This window comes from Plectropomus leopardus, chromosome 10 (genome assembly GCF_008729295.1).
Source record: "Plectropomus leopardus isolate mb chromosome 10, YSFRI_Pleo_2.0, whole genome shotgun sequence".
Lineage (NCBI taxonomy): Eukaryota > Metazoa > Chordata > Actinopteri > Perciformes > Serranidae > Plectropomus > Plectropomus leopardus.
In genome coordinates, this window is record NC_056472.1 from 30,605,298 (window position 1) to 30,627,138 (window position 21,841).

The window sequence follows — 21,841 nt, forward strand, 5'->3', positions numbered from 1 at the left end:
CACGAGCGCACCAGTCCAGAGTGTTTCGATCATTCAGTGCGAACGGCACAAAAAGGCAAAGAGACGGTCAGGATGATCTGAACCGGCCTTCTGATGAATTCACTTACAGACTTAAAATCAACAAGACTATTAAAAACTAAAAGAAAAAACTAAATAAGTATGTTATGTTCACATCAAAGGAATGCTTCACCTCCCAAATGACCATTTGTATATCATTTATTCACCCCCTGTTGTGTTGAATTCTTGAAGAAAACTTTTTTTTCTCCAAAGAAAACAAAGAATCCAAAAATATTGGGTGCTTAACCCTTTGAAACCTGGATCAACATCACATTTCTTGTGCTGCATTTGCCTTTTACAAGTATTTAAACCTTTGAACTTGGAGCACATAGCTTTGATTTCTTACAAAAACATGAGCAACTTAGCAGGAAATGTGCTGTAAATTGCAAGAAATTAGATTTTTTTGTTTTAAATCTAGGGCAAGATTCCCTGACTACTTTATTTAAAATTACCATAAGCATATATTTTAAATTATTTCCTTGTTTTTTTGATTGTTTTTTTTATGTTCCTTTACTTCTTTTTGTTTGATGGGTTGTTTTGTTTTTTCTTTTTGCCAATTTTGTTTTAGGTTGTCTCTAAACGTATTTTTGGCAACTTAAAAAATTGATTTCAGTTTAAGTGTACACTACATTTAGAATATTTTCACCCCTTTACATTGCCATCAGACATCCTTTTCCAAAGAGGAACCGAAGCCGTTATATCGCTCCCTTCAAAGCCAATTTTACCTCTCTGAACACAGGAGCTGCTGGTCTACCACTGCCTCTATCAGTTACTTTATTGATGGTTTTGTGTGATTTTGGTTTTTAAAACAGTTTGTTCAGATTTACCAAAGTCACACAATAACACAAAAAAATCTTCTCTGATTGAGGCAGTGGTCGACCAGCAGCTCCTGTGTTCAGCGACGTAAAATGACTGTTTCTGTCAATAAAGTCTGGCTTTAAGAGAGCACACGTATGTTTCACTTTTAGTTCAGGTCCCGTCCTAAAGGGCTGTCTGATTGGGAATTCCTGAACATGCAACTGAATAAATGAGAGTTGATTATACTGCATACTATACTTCAATTAATGAAGAAATTTCTCCATTTTTGGATTTTTTTGTTCACTGTGGAGGCATGCCAGAAAAGCTTTCTCTTCACGAATTCAAGGCAACACAGGTGAGAAACCGATATAAAAATGATCATTTGAGAGTTGAACTATTAGTTTAATGCAGACACATTTGAAAATGCCAAGTAGGTGTCGAATGGGGTGCGATCCACATCAACTAGCGCACATTCAAGAGCAATTTGGTTTCCCTGTACTATGCGAGACTGGTGTGTGTAATTTTATGGACTCTGCAGAACGGGCTTTTGATTCCTGCATCTGACTTTTATTCATGTTTTTCAATCATCCGTCTCACAAGCGTCTGACAGAACAGATATGCTTCAGTTTTGATCAAAATAGCTGTCTAAACCAGTCGTGCAAAGGCTTACGCTTCACTTGCTTTTTTCCATGCAAAGCACATGTTTCAGTTTCCCAAGTTTTGCAAGAATTGTCAACTCATTACACTCTGGCCACTTTTATGCTGCCAGTTCAAGGTGGGAATAAAGCTGTTTTGCCGCCTCGCCATTCTGTATATAAGGTGCGATCGCAGAGAGGGGGAGCAGAGTCTGAACAGGACGTAACAGCCCTGAAATGAGGACTGTGTAAAACACAAAGCCGGAAGACGTGACCATAGCGAGGCCAAGTGTGAAGTTTTGACGACGTGTTACACGTGCGACTCACTGAGGGAGATTTAAAATGTATCTGTTAGGGGTTAGCGGCTAATAAAGGAGAACAGCTGCTGAAAATGTCCACATTACCCTCTGAGCAGAGCATGAGATGAGCCGCGGTATAACAGAGGTGGTAAATGATTGTTATTGACACGTTTAGGCTGTTATTAATGTTTAGAAAGAGCTGCGGATGTGTAACATGTCACTGCCAACAAGCCACAATGCAACATGTAATCAAACACCGGAGTGCAATGATGCCAGCATTGTTTGGTTCAGCTAAGCCATGGATCAGCTCTTTTACGAGGATTTAAGAATGGAGCGGAGATAAGTAAAAACTGCAATACAATATTTAGACAACGATTTGGAGCAGCTTCAATAGCAGCGTCTATCTTGCCTGTAGTGCTTTCTGTTTGTTATTACTCTTCATTGGTTCCGGCACAAACAGCGTTAGTCTTCCCCACGATGCTCACTGGACTCTTCTCTACTTCAACCAAGAATCCGCAGTTTCATGTCACGATGCCAAACGAATCAGTCAACTCCGTGGAGTGGGCGGATTCAAGAATCTGGACCCAGCAACTATTTTAGTCTATTCTACTCTGACTTGTATCCGCACTGATCCTGTGTTGAGCTATACGGCCTGCCAAAACACTTGGTACACAACAGATCTGTGACTGAACACGTCCAGTGTCGACGCTGACAGGAGACAGCAGCTGCTGCGGACAGACAAGGTGGAAAAAAAAGCATTTTTTCTTGTTTATGTACATTAGTGTGGAAACGGCCCGACACGATGTAACCAGCTGAGGAGAGGACACTGGGAATTCTTTGACATGGAGGCAAATCAGAAATAGCATTTTTTGGGGGGGATTGTGTTGAGCTATGAATTGTAAAATGCTAATTTCGCCAGAATCAGGCAACGACTGATCATTATATGGTCCTGTATTTTTTGGGCAAACCCGACTCTTCTTCTGTGTTGACCTGTGACTGAAGACCAGCGTTCACTGTCAGCCGGGAAAAAGCAGTGAAGGACAAAAGAAAAAGTCCTGACGCCGTGTTTGCCTCACGTACAGTAGCTGAGGACATGCACACAGAGGGTCCAGATAGACCACAGACCTGCCTCACACACACACACCTCAGTTATTTCAGCTTTTGCAGGGTGTGTTCAATTCAGCTTATCAGGCACAATAAAGGCTAAAGGAAAGTTCCTCGAGCGATTCACACACACTCACACACCCACACAGGGAAAACTGAATGAACAGCTCTGAGAAGTGAAATATCTGAAGTGTGTGTTGATTTCAGGTCTGCGGTCAGTCTGCGTTTTACAGCAGCGGCTGCTGATAATACGCCGCCTGCTGCTGCTGGGGAGCCTGGTGAGCGGGAGCAGCCACGGGATACGACACCGGAGGCATGTTGGAGTTGTGATAGGCTGACATGTCCATGGCCACGCCCGCCTGGTGTGGGTACGGAGCTCCAGCTGCTTGGGTCATGTACTGAGCGTTCATACCGCTGCTGTGAAGAGAATACAGATGTGACACTTTTAGTACAAACAGCAAATAAGGAAACGCAGTTCTCAACATGTTGAGATTATCATCTCTTATTTGCACGTCGCGGATAAAATATCTCTGAATATACACGCTCCCCACACATTTTTAAAAATAAATTCTCAAAACTTTGCCATAATATTTTACCCCGTTTGCATACATTAATTAAAGCAGTTTGAACTGTGTGGGACTCTATAATGATACAGCCATATGGCACAGGTCACGTCCATATTTGGGGGATGGAAAATCAAAGATAATATTGATGTAATGACTAATAATTAGGGGTCGACAAATCATTGGCCTGGCTGATTATCAGGGCCGATATTTGGCATTTTGCTGATTATCGGTATCAATTTCGTATTTTAATGATCCCTGATAAAAATTAATTAATTAAAAAGTGCAAATGAAAGTGCCAGAATGGGAGGAACTTTGACTTTGCAAAACATCAGGGAGCTATTTTTATTCATGCATTTTTTATTTAAATTTTCACTAAACTTTATAAGAAAAGTTGCTGTAAATGATGTTAAAAGTCTCATCTTTGATTAGACATTTGCTGAAGGCATTTAGTTTTGTGTCGGAGTTTGTTAATTTCAGACTGTAAACACCAAATTGTAAACACCAGTTTTGGGACGTTGCCTAAACTCGAGCGTACACGACGCCTTAATACATTTTTATGAACATATTTTAAGTAGTAGTAAAAAACAACGTAAATCAAAAACTTTTCTGAAACAGTCTACAAATTTCCAAAGATTTCCAGGCCTAAAAAACGTTTTTAAAAGTCTATAATTTTTTTCTGGAATGTCATGACTGTGGGAGCCCTGTCTGTATCTCATGTTAAACTAAAGCCCAATCCCATTTTTTATTTTTACCTCTTCCCCTCTTTTTTCAGTGTGAAGTGAAGTTGAAGTTGTTTGGATGAGCAGTTCTTGAGAAAGCTACAAGCAGCAAAGCCACAGAACAAACACTCGGCTCGTTCCCAACAGACACGTTTTGAACGAGCTCTGTACTAGTTGGATTTAAAGCTACATTCAGCTAAAGGATGCAGCGACTTTCTCTGGGACACACTCCAGGGACAAATATGAGGAGGATCAGCCAAAATTATCTGTGTTGACAAGCCAAGGTACTTACACCTTACATCACTCATCCATCCATTTTTCGCTGCTTATACCTTTTTTGGACAAGTGACAGAAAAGCTACTGTTCACTGTGATGGAAAAAAAAGGCAGAGAAGTGGAGAAAACAACAGAACATAAAAAGGCAATCTGTGTTTAGTTTTTGTAGCACTAAAACTATATACTTTACACACACGCACACACACACACACACACACACACATACACACACACACACACACACACACACACACACACACACACACACACACACACACACACACACACACACAGCCCCTGGAGCCAAATCTGGTCAGGTGGCCCCCAACCTTTTTATAATCCACAATAAAAATACAGTGATTCACACTGGGAATTGGTTTTGTACTTATACACGAGGTGCCAGAGATTACAAAATAGCATCAAAATAGAGCTTGTTTATCAAAAAATTGCCAGTGAAGGATCCCCTGCACCCTCTGACAGAGGTCCTAGCTCAGACCTTAACATCCAAAAAATCCTAGAAATGTCTTAAAATCCTATAAAACTACATTAATGAGAAATGTCTGAAATCCTAGATGTGTCCTAAAATCCTAGAAACATCCAAAAATCTCAGAAACAACCTAAAACCCTAGAAAAGTCCCACAATCTGAGAAACAAGCTTAAGTCCTACAAATGTCCTAAAATCCTACAAACATGTATGGGGCTGCTGCGACTGGCCCCTGACCTTCTGCTATTTTGGCCCCCGGGCAAAACAAGCTGAGTATCTCTGCCATGTAACGTATTACCTGGTGGTGACAGCTGTATTGGCTGCAAACCTCTACCTGTCCTGTTAAGTACCCAACATTCAAAACTAGTATCTTGTTAATGCCAAAGCTCTGAGGCGTTGAGCTGCTGGTATCAGTCACATGACATGACCCCTGACATTGTTTGTTTTCTTACCTCATGTATGGAGGCTGTGCGGCTTGGCTGTTGGGTGGGGCTGAGACACTGGGGGGCAGGGAGTGCAGCGGTCCGGGCTGGTCGCTCGGCATAGAGTAGGCCTGCGCAGGAGGAACCTGTGGCATCACTGGAGGCATGTAGGGATTGCCGGCCGGGCCGAGGTAGCCCTGTGGAGAGCAGAGGGAGGAGAGCAGGTCGGCTAATGCTTAGAGCTTGATTATTATCACGACTCTTCTCCATTAAAAAGACACAGAAAGACTGTACTGTTACTATTTTACCAGTCCTCTACGCATTTACACCCCTTTTCCAACAATATGGAAAAGATTCTCTTCCAATTAACGCACCCTATTTCAACCATTAAGAGAATTTTTGACTGTATTTACTGACGTACTTTTGGATCTTACTGATATTTAAAATAAAGATTTCTGCAGTGAGAGAGGAAAAAGAGCATTTTAAGATCTTGAATTAGGATCAGGCCGAGATAAGAATATAGAATAGTCAAAAACTCATATAGACATGAACTGAACTCAGTGGTCTCTAGGAGAAATGTGATGTACAAAGAAGAGATGTTATTTTTAATTTTCCTTTCTTTTGGGTACACACATAACGAAAAAAAACAAGGCAACATGCACTGCAATTTTTGAGAGAAGCTGCAGTGAAATCAGGCATTTTGGGCTGCATCAGTCCCAAAAAAGCCCAGTAAATCCTGGAGGAACTAATTAAACTTTTGCAAAAACTCTTATGCCTTAACTCTTATTTATATTCTGAACGTATAAATACAGAGATTTTCTTTCCGTCTTCTCAGAAAATCACTATCATCTGTCTCTGTCCCTGGTTGACCTGAACAACAGTAATAAAAGAGAAGTCCATCATCGAGTGCTTGGCCTCTCGAAAATGTCTCACGACTGAGAGTTAGATACAGAATGTGGGATATAAAAACAGCTATTGTTGGATAAATAAAGTGCAGACTATTTCAGTAAGTCAGGTCGTGCTGCCGCCTTATTTTTCACACTTTATTCCAACGATTACAAAGAGCACCGGCAACAAAGATGTAACGCAGCTGTCACGGAAGATTATGCAAAATATGAATAGTATAAACAGATTTTTCCATTTTTAATTCAAAGTGCTTATGTAAAACAAAATGCTTGTCACTGCAGGTGCAACAACAAACCTGGTAGGGACTTTCACAGTACGCTGCACAAAAAAGAAGTGATGAAGGGAGAAGACCAGAAGAAAAAAAATAGAGCAGCTCTCCAGTGTGGGCCTGCCCAGTGAAGTGGACATTTTTCTAAATCTCGGAGGAGAGACAGTGACATCAATCATTACAGAGAAAACAGCCGCTGCCAAGAAATCGCAGGCAGCCTCCGACTCTCCGGGGAGGAGAAAAGGCAGACTGAATGTCAAGCCATCAGGACGAGTATAGCAGAAAAGTCAAGTGCTTTGCTGGCTCAATATAACACGCGAGCGTAGGAAGCGAGAAATAAAATATAATGGCAAGATATAATCATGTAACTGCTATGGATGATTTTGCTCTCTATTAGTCATCTGTTGTATCCATGAAATTAAAAAGCAAACATCTAGAGATCAAAAGAATCCACAGACAGAGGTGACAGTTTGCTGCAGTGTGCTCGTGGGTGGGCACACTGGTAGTTAGCATATAGTTTGTCAGATAAATCTCTTCTTTAACGGAGAAAAATCACCAGCCGTTAGCGTTCTCAACTGTAAGCCAACCTGAATCAACCCGTGAATAATGAATGATTTGGCTTTTCATCGATTTGGCAGCACACATCACAAGAAAAGAGACATGACAGCAACTACAATCTGAAATGATTTGATCTGATCTTGAGCATACATGAACTCAATGTATTCATGTCATAGAAAAAAGAAATCTTCTCATTATTCCAACTTAAATTTTACTATCATCTGTGTAAGAGGATTGTCATTTAGTCTGGAGATGTGCTTTATTAACTACAGTTTCCTCGGTTCACTTAAAACTAAAGACACAATACTATTGAAATTGGTGCTACGTGACCGCAGAAAACAAAGAAAAAGGACTGTGGCTTTTGCTCAAAAGGTAAAAAAAACACAACTACCAGAAAGCACTGGATCAATGCACGCTCTCACTGGTGGTTGATGTAATGCAACCTCCTGCGTTTGACTCAATGGCGGCCGGCTGACACGCGTGTAAGAGTCAGACAGTAAACAAAAACATGTTTCTGAAAACATTCAGTAGTACACTGCTAAGCTTTAATGCCTGTAGATTTGGTGGCACCACAGTGTTAAGCTATTTATCTTTAAATGTTACGGCTACGACTGAAAATGACAAGAGAAATAAACAAATTTGCCAATTTTACATATCTCCAAAATTCAAATCAATTACCAGTTTGTCTACCTGTGAAGACAAACTGGCAATAATGCGTGCTGTTGTTATGGTGATGTCACAGTGATTTGGCCAGTTTTTTAACTGATGGACTTATTGATTTAAATACACTTGTAGTTCTCAACGTCCCATAATGCAAAGCTACATGAATTAAATGTGCAAGTGTTAATGTTATAGACCTTTTTTTTATAAAATAATTTTTGGGCTTTTTATGCCTTTATTGCATAGGACAGGTGAATGCAGCAAAGAGCCGAGGCAGGAATCGAACCCGCAGCCGCTGCAGTGAGCTTGGCCTCCATACATGGAGCACCTGCTCTATCGACTGTGACACCGGGTGCTCCCAAAATGACCATTTTGACCAAACACAACATTACACAGCACGAAGGAAAGCTTGTTTCTGACCTGCATGGCTACAGCTGAGCCGGCCGGTGCGTACTGCGTCTGCATCTTGGAGTATGCCGAGTAGAACGGGGCCTCGTTCATGAGCTTGTTGTAAAGCTCCAGGGCCTCCAGAACTTTCACATTGAGTTCAGACAACTCTGAGTGTTTCCTGCAACATAAAAAGAGACATTGACTTTGTGAGAAGTCTCGACCGTTAATCTTTATCCTGAACTTCATAGCAGCTGAAACGGATGTTAAAAAATCTCAGGCACCTAGCTGGATCGGTAATACTAATTAAATGAACAAATAAATAATAATAAATGTAATGACAAATAATAAAATAATAATAATAAATAAAACAACAACAAAAAAAACTAATTAAAGTAATAATAATTCTGATAAATATAGGAACTTCACATTGTAACACACTACCTGTCAATCTCCTGCAGCTTCTCATCAATCAGGGGGTTCATCTGTTCACATGCGCCTGTTCAGATATTGACAGTTCGGGAGGGAAATAGAAATAGAGTTAAAACAACACTGTCGCTCAGACAGTCTGCAGAGCGACTAGATTTACACCAGCATTAAGGTTTATACCCTCCAGCTGGATCAGCTCGGGAGCGTCAGGAGCCGGATCTGCAGGATCTGCATTCTGCAGCAGTGCCAGCGTTCTGTCCATCTTCCCCTGCAGACAGAAGAGAGCAATGTTTCGGGTTGGCAGTTTGATTGAGAGGTGATTTAGGTTTGTAAATGCATGTGCACTGATGAAATGTAGGACCTCGTCAATGAAGACAGGCTCAGGCTCGACTTTGGTTTCCAGGCTGGTCTCTTCAGGACTGGACGTCTTTTCAACAAAAGTCACTGCGGAGGGAAAATTCAATTAACAGAACTGAAACTAATTTGCTCCAGTTTAAATTCTTAAAAAAAGAGAGAGAATAGAGGCTGGCGTGCTTTCTAAAAGCACAAAACTAAAGCCAGTGTGCAGCTGAAGCGGCAATAATGTTCAATAGAGAAGCCAGACTTTACGTCTTAAACAGTGCAATTATACCCTAAAAAATAAGTTATTTTTATCATTATTTTTATGTTATTTCTGAAAACATGGGAACCTTTTATGGACTTGTGACCACAACCTAGCCAGCTAGACTTTATCCGACTCTATAGAAGACATGTTTTGGGACCATAGCTGATCTATTGATGTATTTTTATTCTATTTATTTTATTTTTTTACTCACTTAATTTGAAATAGTTTACCTATTTAATTGTCCTTATAATCATTTTGTCTAATTATACTCCTATTTTTTCTATATTATCTTTCAAATATCTGTTGATAAATGATGAAAATAATAAAGGAAATAATTGGATATAAATAATTGGAAATAAAAACGTTCAGTAGAAAACCAACCTATCTCGGGCTCAGCATTCAGATTGGTTGTGACAAAGTTGGAGGGAAAAAGCCCCATTCCTCTGTGGTTCTCTCCTTTCCACCAGTTTGGATCGCTGTAAACAAAATCATGAAACAGGACAGACATCAATGCATGAGCTTCTGACGGTGAGTCATACTGAGTGTTTGACTGAGCTTTCACAACATAAAAAAAAGTTGGCTTAAATACAAATTCATTCTCCCCTTATGGTGTCTGCTGCTGCTGCTGATTTGCAAAAAAACATCTTCAGGTGACTTCATTTGTGGAACAGACTTTGCCTCGATATTCCCAAAATCTACATTATATGGAGCACATTTACAATATAAATCAGAATTGCTTAAAAAGATGCAGCCTAAACAAACAAAACTATAAATTATTACTTTATATTGTATAAATGAATGGATGTGGGCATACTGATGATCAGTGAGTGGAAATCAGAATTGATGCACCTGTTTTTGCAAGTTATTTTACACAAAAAAGCCTTCACTCTGTGCTGACTATATACAAGTGTCATTTAACTGAATCTCTCAACATTCATGTTCAAATACCAGAAAAAATTAAAGCAAGCATACAGATCAATCCTATATCAAAGAGTGTGTTGCATTTTATTGCGCAGAACTTTGAGCTGCGTCTCTTGCATTAAAAGAGCTCTATAAATAAAGTTGAATATTATAATAATAATAACAATAGTTAATTATATTATTATTATTATTATTATTATTATTATTATTATTACTACATCTACTACCACTACTACTATTGTGGATGGGGTAAGCAACAAAATGTATTATTATTATTATAAATATTATAAATAATAATATAAATATTATTATAAATAGTTTTTCAGCCTCAGAAAACCAATATCAGTTTAAGTAGAGTAGTACAGTACAGTACAGTACAGTACAGTGTAGTATAGTATGGTATAGTATAGTATAGTATAGTATCGTATCGTATGGGACCAAGTTATAAAGTCTGATTTTTAATGGTATTCCTTTACTTAAATTTCCAAATTGTACCAAATTTTTTTTTTTTTTTTTTTTTTATTTCTTTTAATTTGTGACTTTCGGAACCACAACAAAATAAAAAAAATAAAAAAGTTTCAAATTCAGTAACTTTAAAAACTTCAAATAACTTGGATGTAAGAGATCCAATTATTTTGAAGCATCATTCTGGGAGCATCTTTGACAAACAGTCAACAATCGTATTTATTGCTTTGGTGCTGTTTGGAGCGCATGCAGCTGAAAAACGTGTAATTTCTTATGATGTTTGTCTGTATTTTATATCACGGCCCATTAGGACTCCTGCAGCACAGACGGTGGTAACACTAAAACTGGTTTCTGAGGATAAAGCAGAGCTGCTTCATGACTGGACGTGATTTGAAACGTTACCTGTCATCTAGAACCAGAATGAGCTCTCCAGCTTTGAAGGTCAGCTCGTTATCTTCAGCCGCTTCGAAGTCGTACAGCGCTCGCACCTTCCGGGCTTCCTGCCCTCCACCGCCGTTGGTGTAGGTTGGGGGGTCAGAGATGGCGGTCAGGGGTCGTGTTTCTGCCTGCTGCTTCTGCTCCTGCAAGGACAGCTCAATGGCTGAGGGGAGGAGGAGGTTCGGATGGAAAGAAGAGAGAACAGGAGTGAATCAAAAAGGAGAAGAGGATGTTTGTCAGACGTCCAACTCGTGGGTTCGGAGCAGATTCACGATTAAACTTTATTTTATTTTCAGAATACAAAAAGCTCTCAGAGGGCTGCAAAATATGAGATGAAAAACATCAAAAACACAGGCAACAAAACACCCTATTGATGCACTGTTACATAAAATCAATTTAATCAATTTAAGCCGCTCTACTTCTCATACAAATAAGGATTTTTTTTGGAGAATATTGGTTCAAATTGGGCATGTTTATGTATGGATCACAATATATCATTAATGATCAAAATAAAAATGCCTCATGTAACCATCAGTAGAGGAGACATAATAATAATATATATATTTTTATATAGGATTTAAATTGTGCCTTTCTAAGTACTCAAAGATGCTTTAACATGAAATGCAAAAAACAAAAAAAAAAAAAACAAAATAAAGAATACAAAACACTGAAAGACACATAAAAGAACAAATACAAAGAGCAGAACACAAATAAAAAATACTGAGGTTATGTTAGTTATTATAAGCTTTAATCATACAGCACAGTAGTTATAAATGATGCATCTGCTACAGTGCTGATGATAAATGTGTGTGTAGAGCTGAATGACGGCACCTCACTTTACCTTTCGCCAGGTTGTCATCATCGGAGGCTTTACTCACAGCGGGAGTGCTGCCCTTTGAGTTGGACCCCTGTGGTTGATATAGAAAGATAAGGTCACATCTGTGTGTCTGTCTGTGTGTGTGTGTGTGTGTGTATATGTGTGTACATATTTGTGTAGCACAACAGAATAGATTAAAAAAATGTATATGTAGTGACTGTAATGCCCCCTGCAGTTCGTTTTGGGTACTACACGCTGGTCAGTGACGATGCTCAGCCTTCAGACAGACACCCTCCACACAGCTGTCTCATTATCTTTTGTCTGCGGTGACCTGAGGCAGCGCTCCGACATGGCAATGAGGTCAGAGCGAGCAAAACAGGTCAACTGGATGCTGTCAGTGCTAAACAACAAATCTTCACACCCATATTCACAGTGCGTGAGCAAATACTTAAAGAAACAGTTCACCTAAAATTAAAAACACAGATTTTTGCTCTTACATGTATTGCTATTTATTAATCTTGATTGTGAGTTGCTGAGTGTTGGAGATAGAGATGTCTGCAATCTCTCTAAAATAATGGAACTATATGGTACTCAAGCTCAAAGTGCCAAAAAACAATACATTTGAAAGCCTCGTGAGCAATGTCCAGCCACATGCTTTCGTTACATTACTGGGGGGGGGTCTAATTATTTTAAGCTCTAAAATGAAACTTGTGAAAAAAACAATAAACAAAATCCTATTAACCCATGTGTGAGCAATTTTAAGACTTCTAAAAGACAGATTTAAAACATTTTAATTCTAGTGGCCTTATTGTGTGACAAATAAATTCAATGCCTTTTAAGACTTTTTTTAATTTCGGGACCCCTGGTTAGAGAGAAAATAGTTCCTACATGAAACTGATCAAAACAAGGTCTGTGGATTATCTTGAGTAACCGGGTCATGATTTCTGGAAAGAGATGTTGATGTTTAATTTTTTAAATGTATTTTTAACACCATCTACTTCCATTTTATTGGAGAGAAGGCGGACATCTCTACGGCTGATATCTCCAACACTCGACAATTCACACTAAAACAATCAAGACTGATAAAAGCACTAAAGGTAAGAGTATTGTTGACTTTAGGGTGATTTGTCCCTTTCACACTGGCTGCTGGACAAACAGAAAGTATTACAGAGGCAGGTCCAGCGTCTCTTTTCTCACCGACAGTGGAGGAGCAGACAAGCTGTTATTAACTGAGAATTCCCTCCACATATTTCATCTCCTAAAATGTGACACACTATGATACAATATGACACAGAAATCAATGTTAGATCAAATATTTATGGTATTGCAGCTGGAAGATAACCAAGGGAACAAAAGAGTGTTATTCAGATTAATAATGTGCATAATAATGGAAACAACAGATGTAAGTTTAATAAATGTGGAACTTTTCATTCACTTGTTTATCCTTGGAGACAGATGGCTATTTTTATTTCCAAACAGATCTCAGTGTGTAAACTTTCTGAACTACTCAAAAAGGAAAAGAGAAGCTAACTACAAAGCACTGGCGCCTGATGGGAGTTCTCATTTAATCCAGAACTGGCACATAAAACTGTTCATGCTGTTTGTGCCGACCTTAACAGGCTGCGCAGCGAGAAAACAAAAATGTGACCAACAGAGCGGGAAACGACAGGGACCGGACAGCTCGTTTGTTTTACACGGCTCGATAGTGTGCGGCTCAACACCCAAATAAAAAATACCTGCATGCTGTCTGGAAGTGACAGCTGAAGGTAAATACTGGGAAGCGGAGCCTCAGCTTGAGTCACACTACCTGCTGCTGTTTGCTCATCAGCTGATCGAGACTGAATGTCATAGAGTGGCCTCATGTGCCACATGCGCGCCATTAAAACAGGTTTTCCCACCCGTCACACAACATTATCACAGCACATGACGGACAGCGAGTGGAAACAAACGAAATCCACGATATTTATTAATCCACATTCTGAGTTTTATACAATTAACAGATGAAAATGAATAGAATTGGTACTTCGTAAAGTGCAGCCGTAAATTCTCCCTTCATAAACATAATGTTCAGTTTTCAGCCACACTGTCAGAGAGATATAATCTGTCACGTGTTTTCTAACCACCTAAAGCGCTTTTGCACTTCTTAACACATTCAGGCTTCTGTACAAAGTGCCTTCTTTCCAAACAACAGTTCGACACGCAAACTGAATCGAGCTGTGAATCTTCCAATTATTGGACAACCTGCTCGTCCTCCTGAGCTACAGCCACCGCTGTATCTGTCTGTCCACAGCTAATCTCCCAAAAAGTAAAACGACAAATTAGCCTAAAATTTTGTTTGCACATTTATGATTGTATGCTCAAGGATCTCCTGTGTTTACGGTGATTCACAATTGTTGAAAAACCTGCCTAATTGACAGTTTTGTATCGTCACTGACAGCTGACTCCTCATTCCTTCTAACAGGCTGGTAGAAAAATAAGGAGTGTCAGTGGTCATTTCAGAGAACAGCCCTGTCACAAAGTCATGGAAATTCAGTGGTAAGAGTGAGTATGGACTCCAAAATTTGTTTCCCGCTGCCATGGCCCTGACACAGTTTTGTTTAATTGTGTTTGATGTTATTTCCTGCTTTGTTGTACTGCAACCTACAGACAAAGTCACAAATGGATCAGAGATTTGCGGCTGTCTTTTAGTTGATAAAGATACATTCATTATCAAAATTACATGTTAACTGTAATTCACATACAGTAGCACTGCTTTAAGGAGAAATTGCAATATGCTGCAGCTGCATCAAAAATAGATGAGGCGCGTGTTTTTCTTGAGTTTTTAAACACTTCTGCTGAAATTGTCTGTGGCCATAATCAGGTGGAGCGGCGTCCAGGCAGAGATCTGCACGCTACTGATGGCACTTTTCTAGTCTAACTCTAGACTGGTGAGGTTGTAGTTTGCGGTAGTGTTCAACTGGACTTAACATGTAATTATACACCATTCAACATTTAACTAAGTTAAGCCCTCAACACACAACAAACCCTGTCAGCTGCAGAGAGACTCTGACCACAGATGATGTATTTGTAGGTCAGCTGCTTTACGACAACCTGAGTGCAAAGTCCACTTCAACCCCTGACACACATATAAGGTCGTTTCATAACAAAACCTACAGTTGACCTAAGGACAGAGCAGAAACCAGGAAAAAAGCTCCGTCCACAACAATCATAAACACCGTCCTGATCCTTGGACACACACACACACACACACACACACGCACGCACACGCACGCACACGCACACACAAGCACGCACGCACGCGCACGCACGCACGCATGCACAGGCACACAAATATCCACAGAATTATGGGAAATATGTGAAGAGGAAATACCACTGTAATCACTTGCCATACAAACACAGACGGCTCCACCCAACCTGAACCTTCCCGCTGGCAACACGCTGGTCTGCAGTGAAACCACAGCAGTAACTACAGCCTCAGGCTGGACGAGAAGCATCTGCACTCACTCATGTTGTTATTGTGTTCTACAGACTGAAACTGTCATTCAGGAAAGAAAACCAGCAAAAATGATAAGTGTGAAGGAGAACTGCTAACACATTACATCTACTGAATGACACTCAGCGTGAAATGAGCACTTTGCAACATATGACAAAGTGTTAGGATGCAACTGAGTGCAGCTGAATGCTGCTAAATTTGGTCATGGCTATAAAGTTTGCCAACAGACATTGTGGAAAGTTTCTTTTTGTGCAAACAAACGCCAGCTGGTATCGCAGTGAGACAGACAGAATAAGTTTTCCTCCTTCGACGAGAGCGTGGACTCATCCTGATGAAGACAGCATTAACATTGCACCTTGCTTTGCGTGTTAGGGGTCTACAGATTATCGGCCAGGGCCGATACTTGGCATTTTGCCGATTGTCTGTATCTGCATTATATTTTAATTTGCACAGATACAAATTAATAAAATAGTGTCCGTTTTACACTCAACTAGCACCAGGGAAGGCAGTCTGCAATAAGTGCAAAGAAAGTGTCAGCATGGGAGGAACTTTTACTTAGTAAAACCTCAGGGGACTTTTTTATTTGTTCAATTTTTTTTTAATTTTCACAGAATTACGATGTTGAAAGTTTCTATTTTGATTAAACAATTACTAAAGGCATTTAAACAAAGTTTTGTGTTGGAATTTGTTATATTTCAAATTCTAAATTTTGAATATCATATATAATATGAAAATTTTTCACTTTTATTGTAAATGCATATTGGTTCCAGATATCACTTATTGCTCTCATTAGTACTAATAATCGGTATCTGCACTAAAAAACCCGTATCGGCTGACCCCTATTGTGTACGCTCTCAAAACCAGAGATTCACATACTGTATGATGGAAACAAACCTGTGAGGATGCAGAGGGGAAGCTGATGCCCTCCTCTTTCAGAGACTTGATGGTGGCGCCGATGAGGCTGAGCTGTGGATCCTTCTGGAATTCTTCTGCCCACTCGACCATCAGAGCCTTCAGCTTTTCACACACTTTAGGATGAGCCTACAGAGGACATGTAAACACACAGCTGTGTTACCGTAAGAAAATTAACTAAAAAGTCATGAATATGACCAATACACATACACTATAAATTCTATATATACACATATATATAGTTTTATGGATACTTTTCTTTTCTCAAAATATTTTCTAATAATTGTCCCATTTTTTAAAACTTTTTTTTTTTATTTTCTTTGAGGGACATTTCTTGCCAAGTTGGTCACTGCCTCTCCCCCCAATGTTTTTGAAACCAATGTGCTCAGGTTTGAAAGCGTCAAATACTTGTGAAAGGCAAAGACAAAAACATAGTCATCAATCCATTTGTGAAATTTCGGTTTGCCCTCTTCAGGGTGTGAGGGAGTACATGTGTGAGAATGACGCTGATCATGAGTGTGCAAAGAGATGACAGACAAATAAAAAATAAGAATATAGTCGTGATAAAAAACAAACAAGCCTACATACCCTGCTCAGCACACTCCGCACTTCGCTGGCAAACTCCCGTGAGCAGATTTCCAGGTGGAATATTTTGCCGCAATTCGACACACAAGCACCCAGCAACTGCAAGACAAGAAGCCAAAACCATAAAAAATGAGATCAAACTGCTGTTTTTTATTGTATTTTAGGGGGGAAAGGAGGATTTTTCAAACAAGGTAGATGAATTCTTTCTTCCGCTCACATGGCTGAATTATTTAAAGTAAGTATTAATAGCAGGTGAAGCGTTTGTAGTTATAAATGATTTTAATGACAATAGGACTTTAATTATCTGAATGAGTGAACACAGAGGGCTAAATATAGAGCAGGCCATGTGACAGTATTTGCTCATGATGACTCAGACAGAGACAGAGACGCAGCTCTCATATTTCTCAGCCTCCCAGAACGAAATCATCCACTTTCCTGTATGGCTTAAACAACGGGAACACTGGATCAGTTACAGCTCAACTGCAGCTGATTTATGATGGTGATAATTAATATCTCACTGTGGGAGCCATGAATTAATTTGGAAAGAAGAGAATTTTTTAACATTAATATGGGTTGGGGATGGTTTATATTTTGGTATTGTTACTTTTTGGGATATTTTTACATATTAGTTTCATGATAACATTTAGTTGTATTTTTGTATTATCAATAATCATTTTTATTACTGTTTCTATTGTAATGTGATGTTATGTTGTCATTGACCCCAGGAAGACCCCTCGGTGTCAGCTAATGGAGATCCTTATAATAAACAGTTATTGGGAGAGCTGGGTCACACGGATATGGGCAGTGACCTATATGACTATCTGCCTTTCACCAGTGTTGATAGGCGAGAGGGTGAAGTGGAACACCATATTTTTTTGTTGACCACACCTTTGACCCAACTCTCCCAATAACTGTAATCAAGAAACAAATAATAATAATAATAATAACAAACATTATCATAAAAAAAGATTAAAACAACCAAAATAAAAGCAGATTTAAAAGTCGTAAGTTCTGCTAAAAAAGGAATGTTTTAAGTCCTTTTTTTAAAACAAAAAATATGTAACAATACCAATTTATATTTCATTTTTTTTGCTTTGAAAGGAAATGTTTTCTCATTTAGTTACTTTTAAATGAATAAGTAAAAGATGTGTGTAAACTTGGTGGTATGTAAGTGTAGTAACAAACTCACATTGAGGGCCTGCATGGCGACATGAGGCACTTTGTGGTTAACTCTCTTCATGATGGATCTCAAGCTGTCCTTTGGTCTGAAACACGAGAACAGAAGTCAGTGCGATCATTTACAAACAAACACAGTGTCCTTACACTGGAGATGCTCCTGTTCACGTCCTGATGATACTCAAAATATTTCAAATTTAGTCATGCACAAACATAGTGCACTTAAATAAGGTGCTAGATGGACCACAGTGCTGCTCAAATGTCATATGTCAATAAGCTCCTTTTATTCAAAGCAACATGCCTTTTTTAAGCTTACCCATTGGCTGTCGTTCCAATCTTGTCGCAGATGTCCATAATGAGCCCCCAGTCATCTGTTGTGTTGTTTTCGTTGGTTGATTTCTCTGGAAACATGGCAAAAAAAAAAGGGACACAGTGCATATGGTCCAGTGAGAAAATATCCTCACTGGCATCTCAATTGCTTGTCTACAGCCATAATGTATTCATTGGCAGACAGTCGCAGTGGGCAAGTTTTATAGTGATAAATAGCAAGTGTTGAGCTGCGGTTAATGTTGTGCTAAAACCTGTAAGGTCAGCCTCAAGTCGAAATAAATCCCCTTTAAGAGTTTCACTGTGTGAACTGCTCAGTCCAGATGGCAATCAGCACCAGTCTTGAAGCATCTTTACTTGTTAGAAGGTGACAGTTTAAACAAAAGTCACACTCATTCAACTCAAGTGACACAAGTATGTGTGTATGCATGCATCCACATACTGAGGTGTGCATGGATAAGGCACATTATGAGCAGCTATATGAATATGAAAAATGACTATTTATTTGTTTATTAATGATTTAAAGTCTATCAAAAAATTCATAGTGTAAATATTTTGTGAAAGCATCAATATCAACCCTATAATATTGTTGCCATACTGATGTTGAGGTATTTGTTAAAAAATATTGAGATAATTGATTTTTTTTTTTAAATCGCCCTGCCCTTATGAATGATTGACTGTGTGTGCTTTCAAAAATTATTTACACAATGAGATTTTTGACAAATAATCTTTGTTAATGTGAGTATAATGACAAAGTAGGTGAATGCAAATAGAAAAAGCAACTAAAACAGTCTAGTACGTTCATAAAAACCACATCACTTCCCTGTAATACAGCCTTTAAAACCAGAGGGAAAAACCAACACTTTCAGTATGTGGTGGTGACACACTGTTGCTTTGCAACACAGCAGCAGCAGGAAATCACACAAATGCACATTTCTTACCCACAATAACCCCCGACATGACACTCATCATCCTGACTATATAACACTGTGAGACCCAGTTACGTGTAACAGTGCACCATTGTGTGGTCATACAAGAACGGTGGTGTTGCAGGGGCAGATAAGGGTGATGGCCTTGGACGTTTGCATGAAATTTTTACATAATAAAATTGAAAGAGTGACATACCTACGACACAAATAACCAAGACATTATAATAAAACTGATTCAAAGTAGTAAAGAGTCTTTACAAGAGCTGAAGAGATTAACTGACTGAAAATTAAAAGCCAAAATTTCTGATCAGGCCAGCAGACTGAAGATTATAACAATCATCCATTGATATTCAGATTATTTTCTCAAGAAAATACTAGAAAAATGCTCATTTACAAATACTTAAAGCCAAAGAAGACATTTTCAAATTACCTGTTTTGATCGACTAATAGCTCAAAAACTGAAAATATTCACACAGCTATGACATAAGAGGAAAGAAATTAGCTGCTGGTTGATGTTGCATCACCTGCCAAATCCATATATTAACAAGAAATGTCATCTTTCTCACATATGAGAATTACATATTATGGTAAACTGAAAATCTTTGGATCCTGAACTGATCAAAGAGACCACAATGACAATTTTTCACTATTTACATTGGTTGTCCGGGGGGGGGACACAATAAATAATTTTTTTTTTTTGTGTGTGTGTGTGTGTGTGTGTGTGTTATCACAATTCCCAAGCTTTTAAAAAAAACTAAAATCGCATTAATTTTGCAAGTGTCATTAAAAAATTGTAACATGGAGCCTCTGATGATTCTCTGGTGAGTCTTTATCAGCACAAATAAATAAATAAAAATAAACACAATAAAGAGAAAAAAGAAAAAAAATAAGTAAATAAAGAAAACATTAAAAAAGAAAAAACGAAGGAAAAACTACAGTAAATAAATAAACAAAAATGTACAGATAAATTGAGATGTAAAGTATCGTTACTCGTTACCCGTATTCTATTGGTATATGACACATGTATAAATAATAAGTCTTTTTAACCAAAATCACCTGATTTGGGATCAGATGATGAAGACAGACGCTGCTCAGTTTACATGACTCAGACTATAAGTTACTTATCAATCGTTCGCTTATCAAAGCAAATTCATTGATCGATCGACCTCATTTAAGCTGTTGACAACCTGTCGAATACACACTGATAAAATGTGTGAGACTTAGGGAAGTTGTTTTCACAAAAACTGTCTTTAAAGAATAAACTTAGGGCGAAGTAAAGAAGTGAAGCTAAGCTAACGTTAGCCTCGAGTGTTGTTGGCCCAACCGTTAGCCCGTTAGCTCGGACACACTGAAAACACCGACAAAAACAGCGTTTCACTCACCGACATCTTGGTCAAAGGGATTTTGGGCGAACAAAGGCATGCTGACGATTTATAAAGAGCCAGAATATGAGACGAAAAACAAAGTAAACGCGGTCTCCAGACTAAACCTAAACAAATATCTCTTCCTTGTCCATTAAGCACCAGTTGCTCTTCCGGAAACTTGGCTGCCCTCAGTAATGCCTGAACAAAAGTAATTAAACGCCGGAGCGCAGTGGGTAAAATGTGTGTTTTAATGCATTAATTGCGTTTGATTAGTGTTTCTTTGAATTTTTGAAGATGCAGCACTTTGGCTTTAAATTCTATTTTTTTTCCACACAATACCTGGCATTTAACGCTTTGAAATTATTTTGATTTCTTGCATAAACATGAGGGAAGGCACAGACAAAGTTAATGAGACAAGGCCCCCCAAAACGCAAAAAAAATATCTGAAAATAAGACAAAAATGGAAAAAAAAAAAGAGAGAGAGAGAAAAAGGTATAAAAAAAACCAAAAACAAACAAACAAGAAATTACCCCCCAAAGTGCTGGGGAACACACACACATATATATATACATATATATATCTTGCCAAATTGCTCCCCGTGTTTTTTGGAAGAAGTCAAACCAGTTTAAAGGCGTCTGAATGCAGCACAAGAAAACTGACGTCGACCCAGGTTTCAAAGGGTTAATTTAACACCTCTATTCACACACTGGGGAGACTGGCGTCAAACCATCAATATATTATGTGTCAAACACTGACATCTAGTGGGGAGAAGAGGAACGTGAGCGCATAAAGACATCTAAATGTCTTTACATTAAATGTAATGTTCAATTAGAAAAAAGGCATAATATTTTTGTATGACAAAGATGTACGCCATAGTCGGAAAAACAAATTGAATTAATTATTTTTTTTTATGGGAAATATTGCATTCACAAATGTAAAAGGACTCACCAGAAACCCAAAATACAAGAATTCAAAATAAAATTAGAATATTACATCCAAACATTACACAGACTGAAAGATGACTGGGCCAAAAAAAAACTGTAGACATTTGAAAAACCTTTTAAAAAATTGTCTGATAATTTAGTACGATACCCCTTATGTAAACATGTTTAATAGTTGTATATGGTTTACCCTGCATTGTTTTTGTCTTTTTTTGTTTTTCTTATGCCTTTTTTTCAATGCTATGTATCTGGTTTGTTTGTTTTATTACCCGATTGAATTTTCAAATATGCTTGAGCTATGT

At 38.5% G+C, this 21,841-nt stretch overlaps 1 protein-coding gene across 1 annotated transcript; it reads right to left on the reverse strand.

Annotated features, from left to right (window-relative positions):
• Nucleotides 1-548: 548 nt before the first annotated feature.
• stam2 (signal transducing adaptor molecule (SH3 domain and ITAM motif) 2) lies at nucleotides 549-20,775 on the reverse strand. The gene is made up of 14 exons (XM_042494811.1): nucleotides 20,617-20,775; nucleotides 18,295-18,379; nucleotides 17,992-18,067; nucleotides 16,806-16,901; nucleotides 16,200-16,346; nucleotides 11,837-11,903; nucleotides 10,960-11,158; nucleotides 9,553-9,647; nucleotides 8,929-9,011; nucleotides 8,748-8,835; nucleotides 8,583-8,637; nucleotides 8,172-8,319; nucleotides 5,390-5,556; nucleotides 549-3,310 (listed from the first exon to the last, which is right to left on the reverse strand). Exons 1-14 carry the CDS (start codon nucleotides 20,654-20,656, stop codon nucleotides 3,121-3,123), a joined length of 1,536 nt encoding a protein of 511 aa, XP_042350745.1. The 5' UTR covers nucleotides 20,657-20,775; the 3' UTR covers nucleotides 549-3,120.
• Nucleotides 20,776-21,841: the final 1,066 nt, after the last annotated feature.